Source organism: Coregonus clupeaformis, chromosome 16 (assembly GCF_020615455.1).
Source record: "Coregonus clupeaformis isolate EN_2021a chromosome 16, ASM2061545v1, whole genome shotgun sequence".
Taxonomy (NCBI): Eukaryota; Metazoa; Chordata; class Actinopteri; order Salmoniformes; family Salmonidae; genus Coregonus; species Coregonus clupeaformis.
The window spans coordinates 17151412-17174762 of record NC_059207.1 but is presented as its reverse complement, the minus strand read 5'-3'; the positions used below and the strand labels follow the sequence as shown (position 1 = coordinate 17174762).

General features: G+C 45.5%; 1 protein-coding gene across 1 annotated transcript in view; it reads right to left on the bottom strand.

Annotated features, from left to right (window-relative positions):
* Positions 1 to 2118: 2118 nt before the first annotated feature.
* LOC121584530 (protein FAM222A) overlaps positions 2119 to 23351 on the bottom strand; it is an 82493-nt gene continuing 61260 nt past the window's right edge. Inside the window, exon 3 of the mRNA XM_041900451.2 lies at positions 2119 to 4259. Coding sequence (XP_041756385.1) covers positions 2737 to 4259 — 1523 coding nt within the window. The 3' untranslated portion in view covers positions 2119 to 2736. The remainder of the gene's footprint in view (positions 4260 to 23351) is intronic.

The window sequence follows — 23351 nt, the reverse complement described above, 5'->3', positions numbered from 1 at the left end:
AAATGCTGCATTGGACCTTTAAGGAGGATTACTTACACTACTAGTGCAAGTCCAGATACATTACATTTACATTTTAGTCATTTAGCAAACGCTCTTATCCAGAGTGACTTACAGTAAGGGATACTCTTTGGTCTAAGAGCTTTGCTTTGTCAGCCTTGCAGGGACTTCCACAAACATTATGAGCGTATACATTGAGACTCATGGATCTGATTAAAAAGCGGGTTATCTTGATGGGAAAATGCCAATTACGTTTGCTCATGCGTTGAGGCGCAAACGATCACAAAGTCACAGTTTCACTTTTAATTGTCTCCTTTTTGTGGCTCTAGTAAATCTAGGGATATGGTGTTGGAATATCTTCAAATTCTGGGATAGAAAGACTAGGTCGATAATTGTTATTTTTCAGAGTATATGAACAATGGATGCAACTCATACTAGGCTATTTGAACACGTGGCAAATTTAAAAGAGAAATTCCTTATGTAAAGGCTAGTTTGAGTTCTGTAATGACCACAAAAGCATTTATGAAGCCTTTTTAACACACATTCCACACACATAAACCTTAGATCTAGCCACACCACAACTTGCCAAAAACACGATCATCTCCAGAATCATGGCAATTTTTTTAGGACAATAACAAAATAATGACAATTCTCACAGCCAAGATTTGGCTTCTGAATATATTCTCAAACGAGATTTATTTTACACCTGAAAACAGAAAAGGATGGGGATTGGGGAACATTGGGAATGTATTCACAACTGTAGTTTACATTTTTTGGTGTAAGCTCAGAGAAACGTTAATACAGTCATAATAATTGCACTTCATAAATCTCCACTGTTGCCAGTATTTCCCCATGACAAAGCCCAGCTCTCTCTCCAGATAATAAATTCAATTTACCAGTTAAATTTGACTGACAAAGGAAATGCTAATTTAGGACCAGAGGACTGCTACACTGATCCAATTTTTTTCTTCTTCTTCAGTTCACTCGAGTCCCAAAAGGCATTAGACATCTCAGTAATTTAAGTGCAGCACATTCAAGGGAAACTCATAGTCATAATAAATATTTAAATGTTCTGAATCCTAAAGTCAATGAATGACCCGTGCTCAACTCATCTCAACCATGGGCTGAAACGTACTAGGAAAAAGCTGTGAATCTTGTCTCATCTCACATCACCCGAGAGGACAGGGCATGATTGTTTCACTTTGTTCTTGTTTTTCGGGGTATGGGGCACATCGGTGTACCCTGGACAGACTCACCTTTGGTCCCGGCTCACACTCCTTCAAAATGATAGGGCCCAATAGTGAAAGGGATATCCCACTTCTACCATACTTACTTATAAAAGTGAGGCAAGAGAGAAATAGCACTATAACGGAATGATGTAAAAAGCCCTCTCATAGGAAAAAGCTGATTCAGCCTCATTTTCAGATACCTAAACTAGGGTTTTCTTTGTTGGGGGCGGGGAGGGAGGGAGGGGGGGCAGAGGGGGAGTCTAGGGGACAAAAATAAACTAACACACACAAGAGGTCATAGTGGACAACCTCTCAATCATAACAATCTTCAATAGTGACATTTTTCTCATCTTTTTTTTGCAACATTTTTTGTTTTCAAGATGTACTGCAGATTCCAGTGTTGGTTAGAGAAGAGAGCTCTCTGGCTAGGTTCTTATAGAACCAAAGCAGTGACTATGCCTTACACCAGGACATCAGAAACGGCATGTCAGCTCGAGGAGGAATAACAAAATAAACCAATAAAACCCAAATGAAACAATAAAAAGCATTGAGACACTTTCCCCCATAGCAGCCAATGCATTTAATATACCCACAAATCTAGAAAACAACAAAAATAGGTTCAAGTTTTCAAGTTTCTTAAATATATCATATCGAAACTACCCAATTCCAAACTCCAAAGTTAACAAGGGTTTTAAACTCCAAGCAGTGCAATTTATAGTATCAATTATAACAACAATAATTACTAATATTGTAATATATTTTCCATTCAATATTGTGATTCTTGCACAGTATTGATTCCATGTTTTTCTTTTACCTTCTTAGTAGATTGTGTGTGTTTGTGTATGTGTGTGTTTGTGTATGTGTATGTTTGTGTATGTGTATGTTTGTGTATGCGTACTGGTGTGTATGCGTTTTTGTGTGCATGCGTGTTTATGCAAATGTATGTGTGTGTTTGTATGTGTGTGCGTATTTCTTTTGGAGTTTAGAAAGCAGCCCTACACCTTGGCCCTTTGGGTCCTTCTATGTGACTACCGCACCCCACTGGCTTTGTATTTGGATGGGGGAACAACAGAGGTGGCTGTATGCACTTCATATCAAGCTATGATTCTCACCAAAAAGTTTTGTCAACTTAACAACAAAACAAGAAAAGAAAAAGACAACAAAAAAAAATCAAACACAAATTCCTGTTGGCAAACCAAACAACGGAACATCTGGAGAATCTTCTATCCGGGCAATAACCAAAACCACTGAAATCCCTTTTATCCCCTACTGATAAATAACCACTCTTGGCTGGGAGGGAGAAACCCCCCCAGCCTGTCATCCAACACAGGATCCAGTCTAACACCATCGCTTCCCTCCCTGGAGTCCCCGAGCTGCTTCAAGCAGTGCCAGTCTCAACAGACTTGTACATCCCCAGGAAATCAAGATCTTCTCTTCTGTCCCTCACCTTTGAGATTTCACATCATTAATTAATTATTGAGCCCTGGCACTCGCCCTCTCCTCCCCCGCTCTATCTGTAAACCGGGAGGCGGATGTGGGCATGCTGGTGGTCCAACAGCCGCGGCACCGACACAGTCTCGTAGCCTTTTCCCAGCATCTGCTCTTTGATGCAGGGCGGATGGATGTCGTTGACCAGGTACTCCAGAGACTGCAGGCTGCTGCTCAGCACCGACGTGTTGCACAGCTGGCTCTTACTGGGCAGGCTGCAGCACAGGCCTCCCCCGCTCCCGCTGTCTATGGCGGGGTAATGGTGATGGTGGTGGTGATGGTGGGGGTGGTGGTGGTGGGGGTAGCCCATCTCCCTGTGGCCCCCCGTAGCTGGCCCTCCTGTGGTGGTCCTCAGGAGCTCCTGGTGGGGGTTGTAACAGTCACTGTCAGGGGTGACCAGCACACTGTTCCAGGGCGGGGCAAAGTACTGGCCCACAGAGAAGTTGCCATGCATCCCCATGCAGTTCAGAGGGGAGGAGCTGACCTTGTCCAGGCAACCAGCGCCCCCTCCGCTGCCAACGCCCCCCGTCAGGTGGTAGGGTCTGGAGGACGACGACGACAACACCTGGGCCTGAGCCATAATCCCCCCTCCCCCCGGGGCACCACAGCTTTCAGGGGACTTACTGATGGCCCCTCCTCCCCCGCTGCCCCCGCTGTACATGCGAAGCACAGCCTGCTGCTGTTGTTGTTGTTGCGGCTGTTGTTTCTGCCACAGGATGTAGTCCATACTGTCCGAGTACACCCCGGCCTTCATGGCCTCGCCACTGTGGGCCGCCAGCGGCAGCCCCGCCCCTGTGTACACCAGGTTAGGCTGGGGCGCCATGCCGCCCACATAGCCGCCCCCTGAGGATGCGGAGGAGATCCCCATGACACCCCCCGCACCCTGCTTGGAGGGGCTGGGGTTGGTGGAGGGTGCGGTGGAGGAGGTGGCCCCCTGGCACACCTGCTGCAGAGCCTGGGCCTGGCAGTGCTGGTTTATCTGATAGATGATACTCTGGATGGAGGGAAGATTGGACTGGGAGAGGGGCTGGGCCAGGCCTCGCCCCCCTGTCACGGGGATCATAGAGCCGGCCACAGTGACGTTAGGGGGCACCGAGCGGGAGAGGGCAGGGGCTTCAGGGGGCTTCGAGGGCCCAGTGTGGTACAACATCTGGCCGTGGCCATTGGCTAAAGTGCTACTGCTAGGGGGTGGGTACGGGGCCACAGCTATTTGGGCTGAGGAGAGCTTAGTCCGTCTGCCTTCCAAGTTCTTGATGATGCCCTTAGTGGGGGCGAAGGGGGAGGAAGAGGAGGAGGAAGTGGTCTTGACAATGGCCAGGAGGCCTGTGTAGCCTCCAGTGTGGAGGTGTGGGTAGGGGCTGTAGCGCTGGCTACCTGTGGTGTCAAAGCCGTTCACAGTCCGGTTAAGGTGCTTGTGCTGGGGGACCCTGATGTTGGTGGGGAAGATCTTGATGGACAGCGGGCTGCTCTGCATCTTCTGGGCATAGGCATCCAGCTCAGCCACGCTGGGGTAGCGAGGAGAATGCATGGGAACCACCAGCTCACCTGTAAGACAAAGAGAGAGACACGGGAGTGAGAACAAGGGACAGAGCTAACCAACATGTGACCAAGTAATACATCAGCACAGGTAACATCAAACGAATACGTCAGCACAGGTAACATCAAACTAATACGCCACCACAGGTAACATCAAACTAATACGTCAGCACAGGTAACATCAAACTAATACGCCCCCCCTCCAAGAAAGGACTGACAGCCACTGAATGTTCCATCCCTCCTCTCCTCCCTCCCTCATTTAATTTTCACCCCTTCCTGTGAAAGAATATCCATCGACGATCTTAAGAAATGTATATGAATTCTGTTAAATTAGTACTTTTTCAAATTAATTTGGACTCTCTTTAGCAGTGATTGGGTTAGCCTTGGATATTGGGGGAGGGGGGGGGAGCATGGCACAGCTGAGATTTATAAGTAGTATCACTTACTGGGTCTTGCCCTTGGCCACGCAACTTCCTCAGTGATTCGACTACATGTAGCTGGGCTGATGAAAACCCTAACTAAAACCCCAATTAACCATCTGTAGGGAATTCTTAACCTGGTTTTGTGCTCAAACCCTGCGGTTACGAAACGCTAAAGAATGAACATGATAAAGCATAACTCAAAAATGTTTGGCTTTAAAATCTCTGAATTGTAATGTTTAGATCTAAGTTGTAGCATAGGGGAGTAACCACAGATTTAATTTGAACACATTAATATACAGTCATATACGTATGCATCTCTATGGGTGTAACACTAGCTAGATATTCTGCCTAGTACCAGAATTCCACTCTCATAACCAAGCTCATGTGTCACTCACAATTGAAAATGGTGGTTGTGGTATGCTACCTGAAGTACCTGCAGCCATTCCAACCCCCAAAATTCAATTCCACAATGTCTGAGTCCACTCACAAAGAATACTTTTATTGGCCTTTACTCAGGTAGCAAGAGCTTAACCGACGTGAGTAGAGGTGGCAAGCAGCAAAATGTCCATCCGAAAAGAAAAAAAAAACGTGTCAGTGTTGGGGGGTGGGGTACCAAGGTGAGGGGCCATGGCGAGATTGGATTTTCATGGCTACTTAACTACGTCCGACAAAAAGGGGTGTTGGGGAAAATAACTCAATTTACCGACGATAAATCAATTGCCACCAATGACTCGCTACCCCTTCAAAAATGTATTTTTTATGCAAAAGAGAACAAAAAAAGCACCAGAATTAGACGCCAAACAACCGTGCCAGTCAGTGAATGTCGTGGCAACCTGAGGAGCTTCGAGGGTAGGGGCTGTGTGAGCGGTAATCACTCCATTTCATTTCCTATCACAAAGTAATTTTAAAAAGAGACTCCACAGCCAAGCAGTCACATCTCTAATTTCTCCGCTCCCATTACTGATACCATGGGGAGTTCATTTCTACTATCCAATGGGCCTTCAACTGTGAAAATGATTCAATCTACAAGATCCATATCATAAAGGAAATAAATTGGGAGTTAAAAAGCGGGAGGGGGGGAGGGCATAGCATTCCTGTCTGTGAATTTTCCATGTCTGTGAATTTTCCATGCCAAATGGAAGACGCTTTTTAAGCGCAGTCCCTTTGCTCCGACTACAAGACAGGAGGAGCCTATTAAATACTGTATGTCAAAGTAAAACATATTGATGGTTCAAGACAAATATATTAGGCCTATACAGCACAACCTTTTCAATAGTCAACGACAGCAATAACAGACTCAAGCATCACAATTGGTCCTAAATAAGACAAGAGACAATGGATTACAAAAATACAATCCTATGTTTATGGCTGTAAATGAACTGATCACAATGTAATGGGTTGGAAGTGTCATACACACAGAGAACAAAACATTAAGAACACCTTCCTAATATGAAGTATGACTATCACCAAGCATGTATGAGTGTCCTGATAAGGACACTGTACATACGTATGAATGTCCTAATATAGACACCGTAGAGATTACAAGGACACTGTACATGTCCGAATATGGACTTGTACATAAAGGACCATAGGCATCCAGATCAGTGGGCAGCAGGACCGAGGCTGCCTGACTGGGGCACAACTCTCCCAACCCAACCCTCCCTGGTGACAGCAGTGGTGGCACCACACTTTGATGTTCCCACAGGTAGGGGAAACTGACAGAAGTCTTATTTCATTTTCTCCAAAGAGAAAAAAACATGCTAATGGTACAGCTGCAGTTTTTTCTGATCTCCTTTACAACACGGGATAAAAAAAGAAAATAAATTGATCATTACATGGTTTAAATGAGGAGAGATACTCAGCTTTGGCATATCAAGGACCTGTGCTGCCCCTCGCACCCCCATCATTCCTCCTAATTACTGCCACATGAGGAAAAAAAGACAACAAAAAAACCTGCCAGAAACAGCCAGGAAATTCATTAAAGGGTGGCTAATTCCCAATCCTTCCCGGTGACCGAGTCCATATTTTCCACACCTGACTGCTGTGCCGTCTTTTTTCCTGCCACAGAAACCTGGACTCAGTCTATGAGACCAAGCTGGTCGCGGAGAAATGCCCCACTACTCCCTCCCTCCCTCCTCAGTCTCCCTCCATCTCTCCCCGGCTCGCCCGTTGTTTGTCAACAGGCAGAGCCTTTGGCAAACGAACTGGCATCAAAGGGTTTCACACTTCACAGGCCACAGGGATTAGAACCCATCTCAGCCCCACAAAGGCGGAGGAGTAGAAGAAGGAGGAGGAGTAGAAGGATGAGGAGGACGAGGAGGAGTAGAAGGACGAGGAGTAGATGGATGAGGAGTAGAAGGACGAGGAGTAGACGGATGAGGAGGAGTAGAAGGACGAGGAGTAGACGGATGAGGAGGAGGAGGTGTAGAAGAATGAGGAGGAGTAGGATGAGGAGGAGGAGTAGAAGGATGAGGAGGACGAGGAGGAGTAGAAGGACGAGGAGTAGACGGATGAGGAGGAGGAGGAGTAGAAGGACGAGGAGTAGACGGATGAGGAGGAGGAGGAGGACGAGGAGGAGGTGTAGAAGAATGAGGAGTAGAAGGATGAGGAGTAGAAGGACGGTGAAGAGGAGGAATAGAAGAACGAGGAGGAGGAGGAGGAGTAGAAGAACGGTGAGGAGGAGGAGTAGAAGAACGAGGAGGAGGAGTAGAAGAACAAGGAGGAGGAGGAGGATGAGGAGGAGTAGAAGAACGAGGAGGAAGAGGAGGATGAGGAGGAGTAGAAGAACGAGGAGGAGGATGAGGAGGAGTAGAAGAACGAGGAGGAGGAGGAGGATGAGGAGGAGTAGAAGAATGAGGAGGAGGAGGAGTAGAAGAACAAGGAGGAGGAGGAGTAGAAGAACAAGGAGGAGGAGGAGTAGAAGAACGAGGGGGAGTAGAAGAACGAGGAGGAGGACGAGTAGAAGAACGAGGAGGAGGACGAGTAGAAGAACGAGGAGGAGGAGGATGAGGTAAATTAGTGTCTGTGCTCTTTCTAATTCTAGTTGCCTACAATAATTTATTTGTTGCAGTTTGTGACACACACAAGTCATTCTCCCTTTTTCCCTTTCTCTCGGTTTCTCTGTTTCTCTCTCCCCCTCTCGTTTGTGCACACACTCGTACGCACGCACGCACGCATGCCCACAAACACAAACACACTTTGATGATGTTTGATGTGCATTGCCAGGATATCTTCATCGGTCTTCTCCCAGGAGGAGCAGTATGTCAGGATTAGTAAACTAAGGGCATGGAGGAGGAGAAAGGAGAGCGCCTGGCTGTGTTCAGGCCAGCTCTCACAGTGCTGAGCAGCAGTGTGCAGATGGTACTAGCTGATAAACACCCTCTGAGGCACCCTTCCACTGCATCCTCTCCCCTACCGCCTCCCCACAGGGCTAGTGGTTTCCTGCACACACACACCTCCAGCTGTGATTGTGTGTTTCACTTGCAATCACTGGAGCATGTTGCTATCTTATGCTTTGTGCTCTCTGCTGAAATGTAGGGCAGGGACGACAACAGGTGCCTGGGCGGGCGACATCCTCCAATGCCTCCTGGGCTAAATGCTTCACACTCGCTTCATTTCAACACGCGTCAGACCTGTATGGATGAATTACTTCCCCTGGGGATGGAAGAAGACTATTTTTTCTCTTCTTCAGAACGAGGCATGAGTCGACGACCGGCACTCTCACGTGTACATCTGAAACAGCATCACTGAACAGAGAAAAAACTGGAAAGACCAACACGGCTTTATAGCAAAATGCTACAACTACCACTCTCCAAACCCTCAATTCAATGACTATCCAACCCCCATACCACAATATTAAACTACCTGAAGTGAAGAGAAAAGTGGCGTTGCCGGGTGCAGCTAGTGGTGGTGAGAGCTGGGCTGGGCTCCCGCGACAGGGTGAGGAAATGGCAGGGAGGCAATTAATGGGCTGACCTTCGCCCTTAATCACCCAGTGCCTGGCACACAATGCCCATGTGTCAGAGCGGGCCATCTCTAAATGCCATCGCTCATTAGCGCCAAGCACCCGAGTAAGAGAGGCTATGTGTGTGTGTATGTTAGTGTATCTGCTTATGTAAAAAGGGCTTTAAAAATACATTTATTTGATTGATTGATGCACGTGTTGATTCATAACCCGCAGTCCCCATGGTTATATCCGCAGGGCGGGCGGGTTTAGGGTCATTAAATATTGTGTGGATGAAGGGCAGGTGGGTCGCGGGCAGGTTCAATAAAGAGAAAACAATACCTTTAAGAAATCCATAAATGTATAATTCTCATGCAATTTACACAAAACAAGAACACTTGCTCTTCCATGACATAGACTGACCAGGTGAATCCAGCTGAAAGTGATGATCCCGTATTGATGTCACTTGTTAAATTAAATTCAAATCAGTGTAGATGAAGGGGAAGAAGGAGAGGAGACAGGTTAATGAAGGATTCTTTTAGCCTTGAAACAATTGAGATTGGATTGTGTATGTGTGCCACTCAGAGGGGGAATGGGCAAGACAAAAATATGTCTGGTAGTAGGTGCCTGGCGCACCGGTTTGAGTGTGTCAAGAACTGCAACGCGGCTGGGTTTTTCACGCTCAACAGTTTCCTGTGTGTATCAAGAATGGTCCACCACCCAAAGCACATCCAGCCAACTTGACACAACTGTGGGAAACATTGGAGTCAACATGGGCCAGCATCCCTGTGGAACCCTTTTGACACCTTGTAGAGTCCATGCCCAGACAAACTGAGGCTGTTCTGAGGGCAAAAGGGGGTGCAACTCAATATTAGGAAGGTGTTCCACAGGGATGCTGGCCCATGTTGACTCCAATGCTGGCCCATGTTGACTCCAATGCTGGCCCATGTTGACTCCAAGGTGTATATCTATAGGCTACTTTAAGGTTTTTCCTTTGTTATTTTAGGCTATCTGGCATTCGTGCTTAAGCCTAATCTTTAGGGCCTATAACTGTATGCTCGCCAAATAGCCTACACCCCAATCATCAAATGCTTTTGGGAGTGGGCAGAAAACGTTAACGTCAATCCACGAGGCAAAAAGGTTTAATTCAATAAGAGAAAAGCTGCGAAATGGAGAGTTGAAAATATAAGGCCAGAAAAGTAAAAGAAAATAAAGATTTGGTGAAGTTGTAAAAGAGCAGTGCTTATGTTACGTGTGATGATTGTGAGGCACTATACAAATTCAACAGTCACAAGACGGGGACTTCAAATAGGCCTATGGCACATCAGTGAACTGTTCAGATGGGTTAAATGGAAACTGAAATCTGAAAACTGACTGTAAGTCTATAACCTCTCACATAGCCTTAATATTACCTCATGCAGAATTTAGCATTTCTTGCAGTAAAATGATACACCAAATGCAGGCTAAATCTTTTGTGGAGAAATATGATTTGTTTCTTTCAGCATCTTCAGAGAATGCGAATGCGCAGTTAGGTACACTACATGACCAAAAGTATGTGGACACATGGGCATTAATATGGAGTTGGTCCACTCTTTGACGATGAGGTCCACTGGGTATGAAACAGCAATAAAGAGAGAACTGGGAACGGGATTAGACTGTAAAAAAAATCCCTCAAATTTGGTGCACTTCTTCCAAGTGAGGGGTCAAATTGTGTTGATCACAAGAAGCAGTGGCAGACTGAGTGAGCAGGAGAGCGTGGAGTTAGGTGAGTTGGAGGCAAAGGGAGGGATGGAGGGAGAGGGAAGAAAGATAGGAGAGGAGAAAATGAGAGAGATGGGGAGTCAGAGAGAGTGCAGTATGAAATTCAGAGCAGCATAAAACTGTCTGGCATTCTAATTAGTGGCTTAATTGAATATTCAAAGGAATAAGCCGGAAAGAACTGGCTGAAATCCTCTCCTTCCTTGCTTCCATTTATCAGAGCTCCAAACGTTCTAAAATCATGAGCAGGTTGGGGACATTTCTAGTTAGTTAGTATGAGAAGCCAACGGGTCACACATCAAATGAGAGTATCCAGTATTTTCTCACTCTCAGACACATTCATCTATCCCCTCTTTTATTCTACACCAACAAAGCAAAAGAAAATGTCCTTGTTTAAAAAAAGAGGGGAAAATACTTTGTGGTTGGGCTGTTTGCAATTATGTCTTCACAGAACGATGAACACATACCATGCATTAGCTTTAACCAAATCAAAAGAGGCTGTGAGGACGAGAGGGTTAGGGCAATTACAACAGAAGCTGATTTGTAGGTAGGTAGGTAGGTACAGTGAGGGACAAAAGTATTTGATCCCCTGCTGATTTTGTACGTTTGCCCACTGACAAAGAAATGATCAGTCTATAATTTTAATGGTAGGTTTATTTGAACAGTGAGAGACAGAATAACAACAACAAAAATCCAGAATAACACATGTCAAAAATGTTATACATTGATTTGCATTTTAATGAGGGAAATAAGTATTTTACCCCCTCTCAATCAGAAAGATTTCTGGCTCCCAGGTGTCTTTTATACAGGTAACGAGCTGAGATTAGGAGCACACTCTTAAAGGGAGTGCTCCTAATCTCAGTTTGTTACCTGTATAAAAGACACCTGTCCACGGAAGCAATCAATCAATCAGATTCCAAACTCTCCACCATGGCCAAGACCAAAGAGCTCTCCAAAGATGTCAGGGACAAGATTGTAGACCTACACAAGGCTGGAATGGGCTACAAGACCATCGCCAAGCAGCTTGGTGAGAAGGTGACAACAGTTGGTGCGATTATTCGCAAATGGAAGAAACACAAAATAACTGTCAATCTCCCTCGGCCTGGGGCTCCATGCAAGATCTCACCTCGTGGAGTTGCAATGATCATGAGAACGGTGAGGAATCAGCCCAGAACTACACATGAGGATCTTGTCAATGATCTCAAGGCAGCTGGGACCATAGTCACCAAGAAAACAATTGGTAACACACTACGCTGTGAAGGACTGAAATCCTGTAGCGCCCGCAAGGTCCCCCTGCTCAAGAAAGCACATATACAGGGCCGTCTGAAGTTTGCCAATGAACATCTGAATGATTCAGAGGAGAACTGGGTGAAAGTGTTGTGGTCAGATGAGACCAAAATCGAGCTATTTGGCATCAACTCAACTCACCGTGTTTGGAGGAGGAGGAATGCTGCCTATGACCCCAAGAACACCATCCCCACCGTCAAACATGGGGGTGGAAACATTATACTTTGGGGGTGTTTTTCTGCTAAGGGGTCAGGACAACTTCACCGCATCAAAGGGACGATGGACGGGGCTATGTACCGTCAAATCTTGGGTGAGAACCTCCTTCCCTCAGCCAGGGCATTGAAAATGGGTCGTGGATGGGGGTATTCCAGCATGACAATGACCCAAAACACACGGCCAAGGCAACAAAGGAGTGGCTCAAGAAGAAGCACATTAAGGTCCTGGAGTGGCCTAGCCAGTCTCCAGACCTTAATCCCATAGAAAATCTGTGGAGGGAGCTGAAGGTTCGAGTTGCCAAACGTCAGCCTCGAAACCTTAATGACTTGGAGAAGATCTGCAAAGAGGAGTGGAACAAAATCCCTCCTGAGATGTGTGCAAACCTGGTGGCCAACTACAAGAAACGTCTGACCTCTGTGATTGCCAACAAGGATTTTGCCACCAAGTACTAAGTCATGTTTTGCAGAGGGGTCAAATACTTATTTCCCTCATTAAAATGCAAATCAATTGATAACATTTTTTAGATGCGTTTTTCTGGATTTTTTTGTTGTTATTCTGTCTCTCACTGTTCAAATAAACCTACCATTAAAATGATAGACTGATCATGTCTTTGTCAGTGGGCAAACGTACAAAATCAGCAGGGGATCAAATACTTTTCCCCCTCACTGTAGGTAGGTAGGGGGAGAGAGAGAAAGGTGAAAGAAAACACAGGGTCAGCCATAGTGCAACATCCACCAGGTTCACTGGCGGGAACCTGTTCTCCAGAGACGAGTCGCTGCTGTTAAATGTGCATGAGCTGTCAGCACCATTGAGGGCCACAGAGGACATTAGCCGCTGCAGCCCCAGCCCTGTCACCCTATAAACCACAAAGCTTTTAGGCCAAGCCATGCTAATCTACTTTTTTCCATTTCCACCATGCTGCTGCATATTCAAATCTGTCCTCCCTCCCTCCCTCCCTCCCTCCCTCCCTCCCTCCCTCCGCGGAGCGAGCAAGCAAGCAACGCTTTGCCCTTTCCACCTCATTGTTATGGAGCTATTCAAGTTAATAATTAATGGCTAGAACGGCCTTCGAATCCCTCATGCCCGAATCACTTACTTTGGAAAAAGTTTTACTTGTTCAAACGTATTGCCATTCGGGAATGGACAGATTTGAAAAAGCATTGTTGCAAGGGGACACAATTGACCCGTGCCTATTGTTGGGTCCTAGGCTAGATAGAATCAGGGTCTGACACCCCCCCCCCCCCTTGTTACCAACGCCAGACAAAAGCGGGGCTGTGAAAAGAAGCGCAGGCCGGGGGATGGGGTGGAGGGGGGAGCCAGAGGCGGCTTGCTCGCTGAACAATACCTGCCTTGTGCTAATGGAGGTGTCATCTGGCACATGGCTGATTAGTCAACGATTACAGGCCGGTCCTCGATTGCCGTGACAACTGCTGCAACGCACAATGGGACCTGATAGAGCCAGCTGTTAGGTCCTCTGCAATTAACCCCCCATCCCTGTCGTCTCCGGCGGTGCGCCACCTCTAATTGACTATTGGGCACACAAAGCAGGGGCTGTCGGCCAGACCCCTCCCCCCCCCTTCCTTGCCAGAGGTAAAAACAATAATAAGAGCTGTCCTACATACTCGGCCGCCAGTCAATCAAAAGTCTGGCTCCCCTGCAGGAGCTTCCGGAGGAGAGAGATGGAGAAAGAGTTGGAGAGTGAAAAAGCGGAATGGAGGAGCATGCGTGGGGGGGGTGACATGTTGAATATGCCCTCAGCCAGGGAAACTAATCAATTCAAGTGCATGTGGGGGGAAATGAGAGTCCTGCTGCTTTCTCTGCTCAGCATCAGGAAAAAGGAAAAACATTCCAGGTTCACTCATCTATCGCAGTTCATCACAAGGTTGATTATTATACTGAACAAAAATATAAACGCAACATGTAAAGTGTTGTTCCCATGTTTCATGAGCTGAAATAAAAGATCCCAGAAACGTTCCATACACACAAAAAGCTTATTTCTCTTAAATGTTGTGCACAAATTTGTTTATATCCCTGTTATTGAGCATTTCTCCTTTGCCAAGATAATCCATCCACCTGACAGGTGTGGTATATCAAGAAGCTGATTATACAGCATGATCATTACACAGGTGCACCTTGTGCTGGGGACAATAAAAGGCCACTAAAATGTGCAGTTTTGTCACACAACACAATGCCACAGATGTCTCAAGTTTTGAAGGGAGTGTGCAATTGACATGCTGACTGCAGGAATGTCCACCAGAGCTGTTGCCTGAGAATTGAATGTTCATTTCTCTACCATAAACTGCCTCCAAAGTCGTTTTAGAGAATTTGTCAGTACGTCCAACCGGCCTCACAACTGCAGACCACGTGTAACCACGCCAGCCCAAGACCTCCACATCTGGCTTCTTCACCTGCGGGATCGTCTGAGACCAGCCACACAGACAGCTGATTTAACTGAGGAGTATTTCTGCTGTAATAAACCCATTTTGTGGGGAAAACTAATTCTAATTGATTGGGCCTGGCTCCCCAGTGGGTGGGCCTGGCTCCCAAGTGGGTGGGACGTTGCCCTCCCAGGCCCACGCATGGCTGCACCCCTGCCCAGTCATGTGAAATCCATAGGGCCTAATGGATTTTTAAAAAATTGACTGATTTCCTTATATGAACTGTAACTCAGTAAAATTGTTGAAATTGTTGCATGTTGCGTTTATATATTTTTGTTCAGTATATTATTCTTATATATTTTAAGGGGTAGATCAGCTTTAATATTGCAGATAGATTGTGGCTTCTATCAATGTAATTGTCTGCATCATTTCCAATCCCCCTTATATACAGTACAAGTCAAAAGTTTGGACACACCTACTCACTCATTCAAGGGTTTATTTTTATTTTTACTACTTTCTACATTGTAGAATAATAGTGAAGACATCAAAACTATGAAATAACACATATGGAATCATGTAGTAACCAAAAAAGTGTTAAACAAATCAAAATAGATTTTATATTTGAAATTCTTCAAATAGCCACCCTTTGCCTTGATGACAGCTTTGCACACTCTTGGCATTCTCTCAACCAGCTTCACCTGGAATGCTTTTCCAACGGTCTTGAAGGAGTTCCCACACATGCTGAGCACTTGTTGGCTGCTTTTCCTTCACTATGCGGTCCAACTCATCCCAAAAACATCTCAATTGTGTTGAGGTCGGGGGATTGTGGAGGCCAGGTCATCTGATGCAGCACTCCATCACTCTCCTTCTTGGTAAAATAGCCCTTACACAGCCTGGAGGTGTGTTGGGTCATCGTCCTGTTGAAAAACAAATGATAGTCCCACTAAGCCCAAACCAGGTGGGATGACGTATCGCTGCAGAATGCTGTGGTAGCCATGCTGGTTAAGTGTGCCTTGAATTCTAAATAAATCACAGACAATGTCACCAGCAAAGTACCCCCACACCATAACACCTCCATGCTTTACAGTGGGAAATACACATGCGGAGATAATCCGTTCACCCACACCGCGTCTCACAAAGTCACGGCGGTTGGAACCAAAAATCTCCAATTTGGACTCCAGACCAAAGGACACATTTCCACCGGTCTAATGTCCATTGCTCGTGTTTCTTGGCCCAAGCAAGTCTCTTCTTATTATTGGTGTCCTTTAGTAGTGGTTTCTTTGCAGCAATTCGACCATGAAGGCCTGATTCAAACAGTCTCCTCTGATCAGTTGATATTGAGATGTGTCTTACTTGAACTCTGTGAAGCATTTATTTGGGCTGCAATTTCTGAGGCTGGTAACTCTAATAAACTTATCCTCTGCAGCAGAGGTAACTCTGGGTCTTCCATTCCAGTGGCGGTCCTCATGAGAGCCAGTTTCATCATAGCACTTGATGATTTTTGCGACTGCACTTGAAGAAACTTTCAAAGTTCTTGAAATGTTCCGTATTGACTGACCTTCATGTCTTAAAGTAATGATGGACTGTCATTTCTCTTTGCTTATTTGAGCTGTTCTTGCCATAATATGTACTTGGTCTTTTACCAAATAGGGCTGTCTTCTGTACACCCCCCTACCTTGTCACAATACAACTGATTGGCTCAAACGCATTAAGAAGGAAATAAATTCCACAAATTAACTTTTAAGAAGACACACCTGTTAATTGAAATGCATTCCAGGTGACTACCTCATGAAGCTGGTTGAGAGAATGCCAAGAGTGTGCAAAGCTGTCCTCAAGGCAAAGGATGGTTTGTTTAGCACTTTTTGGGTTTATTATTTTCCCCTAACCCTACCACCTCTCTCCTAATCGGGGTAAACGAATGGACAACAACATTTAGGCTTCAACTTCCAGCTTATACATACTATATACATTTTAAGGACAGTATATTTTACATTAGTTATCTTTTGTTTGTTTTTAGTCCCAGCCTTCAGCTACCGTCAACCCCTCCCATCTATCTCTGAAGACCATCCAGTTTTTATTTCTAGCTGCCATATATTTTTCCACTGTGCTGTGATCTTTCACAAAATTTCTGAACCTTTCTATTCTCATAATTTCTACAGATTGTAAATTAAAGATATATTTTTTTGCTAAGAGTATTATTATATTATTGATCGATTGACTATAACTTTACAAATAGCACTGCTGGGTGATTTTGAAGAGTTAGCTGTAAATGTTGAAATTTTTCAGCCATTCCTGAACCAAAAAAAACAAGCAAAATATGGGCAGTACCAAAACAAGTAATCTAATAATTCGGTCTTTTCGCAGAAAATCTGCAGAGATGGGATGGTTGTATCCCCCATACAGTGCATTCAAAAAAGTTTTCAGACCCCTTGACTTTTTCCACTTTGTTACGTTACAGCCTTATTCTAAAATGGATTAAAAAAACAAATTTCCCTCATCAATCTACACACAATACCCCATAATGACAAAGTGAAAACAGGTTTTTAGAAATTTTAGCACATGTATTAAAAATAAAAAACAGACATACATTGCTTAGGTGCATCCTGTTTCTATTGATCATGCTTGAGATGTTTCTACAATTTGATTGGCTGGTAAATTCAATTCATCTAACATGATTTGGAAAGGCACACACCTGTCTATATAAGGTCCCACAGTTGACAGTGCATGTCAGAGCAAAAACCAAGCCATGAGGTCGAAGGAATTGTCCGTAGAGCTCCGAGACAGGATTGTGTTGAGGCACAGATCTGGGGAAGGGTACCATTGAAGGTCCCCAAGAACACTGTGACCTCCATCATTCTTAAATGGAAGAAGTTTGGAACCACTAAGACTCTTCCTAGAGCTGGCCGCCCGGCCAAACTGAGCAATTGGGAGAGAATGGCCTTGGTCAGGGAGGTGACCAAGAACCCGATGGTCACTCTGACAGAGCTGCAGAGTTCCACTGTGGAGATGGAGAACCTTCCAGAAAGACAACCATCTCTGCAGCACTCCACCAATTAGGCCTTTACGATAGAGTGCCCAGACGGAGGCCACTCCTCTGACAGCCCGCTTGGAGTTTGCCAAAAGGCACCTAAAGGACTCTCAGACCATGAGAAACAAGATTGAACTGAATGCCAAGCGTCACGTCTGGAGGAAACCTAGCACCATCCCTACAGTGAAGCATGGGGGTGTCAGCATCATGCTGTGGGGATGTTTTTCAGCGGCAGTGACTGGGAGACTAGTCAGGATGGAGGGAAAGATGAACAGAGCAAAGTACAAATATATCCTTGATGGAAGCCTGCTCCAGAGCGCTCAGGACCTCAGACTGGGGCGAAGGTTCAGCTTCCAACAGGACAGTGACCATAAGCACACAGCCAAGACAACGCAGGAGTGTCTTCGGGACAAGTCTCTGAATGTTGTTGAGTGGCCCAGCCAGAGCCCAGACTTGAACCCAATCAAATATCTCTGGAGAGACCTGAAAATAGCTGTGCAGCGATGCTCCCCATCCAACCTGGCAGATTGAGAGGATCTGCAGAGAAGAATGGGAGAAACTCCCCAAATACAGGTGTGCCAAGCTTGTATAGTCATACCGAAGAAGACTCAAGGCTCTAATCGCTGCCAAAGGGGCTTCAACACCAGAGTAAAGGGTCTGAATACTTATGTAAATGTGATATTTCCGCTTTTTATTTTTAATACCTTTGCTAAATTCTAAAAACCTGTTTTTGCTTTGTCATTATGGGGTATTGTGTGTAGATTGGTGAGGAAATAATAACAATTTAGAATAAGGCTGAAACATATTCATACCCCTTGACTTATTACATATTTTGTTGTTACAGCATGAATTCAAAATGTATTAGATTTTTTATCTCACCCATATACACACAACACCCCATAATGTCAAAGTAAAAACATGTTTTTATAAATGTTTGCACATTTATTGAAAATGAAATACAGAAATATCTAATTTACATAACTATTCACACCCCTGAGTCAATACTTTGTAGAAGCACCTTTGGCAGTCTTTCTGGGTAAGTCTCTAAGCCTCTAAGTGCTTTCCAAACCTGGATTGTTAGCTAGCTGAATAAACAAAGTTAGTGTATTCCTAGAAAACATTGAACCGCTGTAGTTTACAACAATTATAGTTTCTTAGGTGGAAGTTGGGAGAGTTATATTTGGGTGTTTCAGTGAAACGTAAGTGAGGGAGGCCCCGCTCTCTCGCTTTCCCAGATGTTTAGTTCATTTCATTCCGATCTCCTTTGCATTATTGTAGCCATTTTCTGTAGCCTGTCAACTATGCCTCTGTCTATCCCTGTTCTCTCCTCTCCGCACAGGCTATACAAACGCCTCACACCGCGTGGCTGCTGCCTCTCTAACCTGGTGGTCCCTGCACGCACCACCCACGTGGAGTTCCAGGTCTCCGGCAGCCTCTGGAACTGCCGTTCTGCGGCCAACAAGGCAGAGCATCTCAGCCTATGCTACCCTCCAGTCCCTCGACTTCTTGGCGTTGACGGAAACATGGATTACCACTGAAAACACTGCTACTCCTACTGCTCTCTCCTCGTCTGACCATGTGTTCTCGCATAGCCCGAGAGCATCTGGTCAGCGGGGTGGTGGCACAGGAATACTCATCTCTCCCAAGTGGACATTCTCTCTTTTTCCCCTGACCCATCTGTCTATCTCCTCATTTGAATTCCATGCTGTCACAGTCACTAGCCCATTCAAGCTTAACATCCTTGTCATTTATCGCCCTCCAGGTTCCCTTGGAGAGTTCATCAATGAGCTTGATGCCTTGATAAGTTCCTTTCCTGAGAATGGCTCACCCCTCACAGTTCTTGGTGACTTTAACCTCCCTACGTCTACCTTAGACTCATTTCTCTCTGCCTCCTTCTTTCCACTCCTTTCCTTTTTCTACCCTCTCACCGTCCCCCTCTACTCACAAGGCAGGCAATACGCTTGACCTCATCTTTACTAGATGCTGTTCTTCTACTAATCTCACTGCAACTCCCCTCCATGTCTCCGACCACTACTTTGTATCCTTTTCTCTCTCGCTCTCCTCCAACACTACTCACTCTGCCCCTACTCAACCTTCGCTCTCTCTCTCCCGCTACTCTCTCCTCTTCCATCCTATCATCTCTTCCCTCTGCTCAATCCTTCTCCCTCCAATCTCCTGATTCTGCCTCTTCAACCCTCCTCTCCTCCCTTTCTGCATCCTTTGACTCTCTATGTCCCCTATCCTCCCGGCCTGCTCGGTCCTCCCCTCCTGCTCCGTGGCTTGACGACTCATTGCGAGCTCACAGAACAGGGCTCCGGGCAGCCGAGCGGAAATGGAGGAAAACTAGACACCCTGTGGACCTGGCATCTTTTCACTCCCTCCTCTCTACATTTTCTTCCTCTGTTTCTGCTGCTAAAGCCACTTTCTACCACTCTAAATTCCAAGCATCTGCCTCTAACCCTAGGAAGCTCTTTGCCACCTTTTCCTCCCTGCTGAATCCTCCTCCCCCCCCTCCTTCCTCTCTGTGGATGACTTCGTCAACCATTTTGAAAAGAAGGTTGACGATATCCGATCCTCGTTTGTTAAGTCAAATGACACTGCTGGTCCTGCTCACACTGCCCTACCCTATGCTTTGACTTCTTTCTCCCCCCTCTCTCCAGATGAAATCTTGCGACTTGTGACGGCCGGCCGCCCAACAACCTGCCCGCTTGACCCTATCCCCTCCTCTCTTCTCCAGACCATCTCCGGTGACCTTCTCCCTTACCTCACCTCGCTCATCAACTCATCCTTGACCGCTGGCTATGTCCCTTCCGTCTTCAAGAGAGCAAGAGTTGCACCCCTTCTCAAAAAACCTACACTCGATCCCTCCGATGTCAACAACTACAGACCAGTATCCCTTCTTTCTTTTCTCTCCAAAACTCTTGAGCGTGCCGTCTTTAGCCAACTCTCTTGCTATCTCTCTCAGAATGACCTTCTTGATCCAAACCAGTCAGGTTTCAAGACTGGTCATTCAACTGAGACTGCTCTTCTCTGTGTCACGGAGGCTCTCCGCACTGCTAAAGCTAACTCTCTCTCCTCTGCTCTTGTCCTTCTAGACCTGTCTGCTGCCTTTGATACTGTGAACCATCAGATCCTCCTCTCCACCCTCTCCAAGTTGGGCATCTCCGGCGGCTCACTCTTGGATTGCGTCCTACCTGACCGGACGCTCCTACCAAGTGGCGTGGCGAGAATCTGTCTCCGCACCACGTGCTCTCACCACTGGTGTCCGCCAGGGCTCAGTTCTAGGCCCTCTCCTATTCTCGCTATACACCAAGTCACTTGGCTCTGTCATATCCTCACATGGCCTCTCCTATCATTGCTACGCAGACGACACACAACTAATCTTCTCCTTTCCTCCTTCTGATAACCAGGTGGCGAATCGCATCTCTGCATGTCTGGCAGACATATCAGTGTGGATGACGGATCACCACCTCAAGCTGAACCTCGGCAAGACGGAGCTGCTCTTCCTCCCGGGGAAGGACTGCCCGTTCCATTATCTCGCCATCACGGTTGACAACTCCGTTGTGTCCTCCTCCCAGAGTGCAAAGAGCCTTGGCGTGACCCTGGACAACACCCTGTCGTTCTCCGCTAACATCAAGGCGGTGACCCGATCCTGTAGGTTCATGCTCTACAACATTTGGAGAGTATGACCCTGCCTTGCACAGGAAGCGGCACAGGTCCTAATCCAGACACTTGTCATCTCCAGTCTGGATTACTGCAACTCGCTGTTGGCTGGGCTCCCTGCCTGTGCCATTAAACCCCTACAACTCATCTAGAATGCCGCAGCCCGTCTGGTGTTCAACCTTCCCAAGTTCTCTCACGTCACCCCGCTCCTCCACACACTCCACTGGCTTCCAGTTGACGCTCGCATCTGCTACAAGACCATGGTGCTTGCCTACAGAGCTGTGAGGGGAACGGCACCTCCGTACCTTCAGGCTCTCATCAGTCCCTACACCCAAACGAGGGCATTGCGTTCATCCACCTCTGGCCTGCTGGCCCCCCTACCTCTGCGGAAGCACAGTTCCCACTCAGCCCAGTCAAAACTGTTCGCTGCTCTGGCACCCCAATGGTGGAACAAGCTCCCTCACGACGCCAGGACAGCGGAGTCACTACCCACCTTCCGGAGACACTTGAAACCCCACCTCTTTAAGGAATACCTGGGATAGGATAAAGTAATCCTTCTACCCCCCCCTTACCCCACCCCAAAGAAAGAAAAAAATATATATATATTGTAAAGTGGTTATCCCACTGGCTATAAAGTGAATGCACCAATTTGTAAGTCGCTCTGGATAAGAGCGTCTGCTAAATGACGTAAATGTAAATGTAATGTAAATGATTGTGCAACATTTGCCCACTATTCTTTTAGAAATTCTTCAACTCAAATTGGTTGTTGATAATTGCTAGACAACCATTTTCAGGTATTGCCATATATTTTCAAGTAGGTTAAAGTCAAAACTAACTCGAAAATTCATACTCTTCTTGGTAAGCAACTCCAGTGTAGATTTGGCCTTGTGTTTTAGGTTATTGTCCTGCTGACAGGTGAATTTGTCTCCCAGTGTCTGGTGGAAAGCAGACTGAACAAGGTTTTCCTCTAGGATTTTGCCTGTGCTTAGCTCCATTCCGTTTATTTTTTATCCTGAAAAACTCCCCAGTCCTTAACGATTACAAGCATACCCATATCATGATGCAGGCACCACTATGCTTAAAAATATGGAGAGTGGTACTCAGTAATGTGTTGTATTGGATTTGCCCCAAAAATAAGACCTTGTATTCAAGACAAAAAGTGAATCGCTTTGCCACATTTTTTGCAGTTTTACTTTAGTGCCTTGTTGCAAACAGGATGCATGTTTTGGAATATTTTTATTCTGAACAGGCTTCCTTCTTTTCACTCTGTCATTTAGGTTAGTATTGTGGTTACTCTGCCTGCCTTGACCTACCGATTGCCTGCCCCTTGTACTGTAATAAACTCTGAGACTCGTACTATTCGCCTCCTGTGTCTGCATCTGGGTCTTAGCCTGAGCTGTGATAATGTGTGTTTGAAATTCACAGCTCAACTGAGGGACCTTACAGATAATTGTATGTGTGGGGTACAGAGATTAGTTAGTCATTCAAAAATAATGTTAAACATTATTATTGCACACAGAGTGAGTCCATGCAACTTATTATGTGACTTGATCAGCAAATTTGTACTTGTGAACTTATTTATGCTTGCCATAACAAAGGGGATGAATAATTACTGACTCAAGACATTGCAGCTTTTCATTTTTAATTAATTTGTGAAAATCTCGAAAAACATAATTCCACTTTGACATTATGGGGTATTGTTTGTAGGCCATTGACCAAAAACATCTCAATTTAATCTATTTTAAATTCAGGCTGTAACACAACAAAATGTGGAAAAAGTCAAGGGGTGTGAATACTTTCTGAAGGCACTGTTTAGCATTCTATAGGTAGCAAGAATTTTGTATAATAATTTAAATTGAAAAACTGTTTTGAATTCGGCGTCGTTTTGTGTCATTTTGTGTATCAGTTCATGCCATGGAATCGGTACATCGAACATCTCCTCCCAACTATTCTCCAACCTGTATGGCGCAGCTGTCCATTTTTTGGTCCTTAAATGAAACTGGTATACTTTTTAATTTATCCCAATTTTCTTTTGCCAATTTTGGGCCGACAGACAAGTTCCTTACCTTCTCCCCTTTCCACTTGCCTCCTCCATTTTTGAGGTAATGCTGCAATCAGTTGGTTGTAATTTTGGATTGAGCAGGCATTTCTGTATATTTTTGTTAACTGCATGTGTGACATAACTCCACCAGTCCTATTTATGATATCATTTACAAAGATTATAACGTTTGTTTTTTCTTTCCAAAAAAATGTTTTTTTTAAATTAAATTAGTAAATTTGAGTTTAACCATAATATTTTTTCTAATATTTGTTCTGTCTTTTCTTGTGGATTAAACTGAAATTGCAACCAGCTTTCTATTGCTTGTTTTAAAAATAGCAATATTTAGGAGATTATTTCATTTTCAA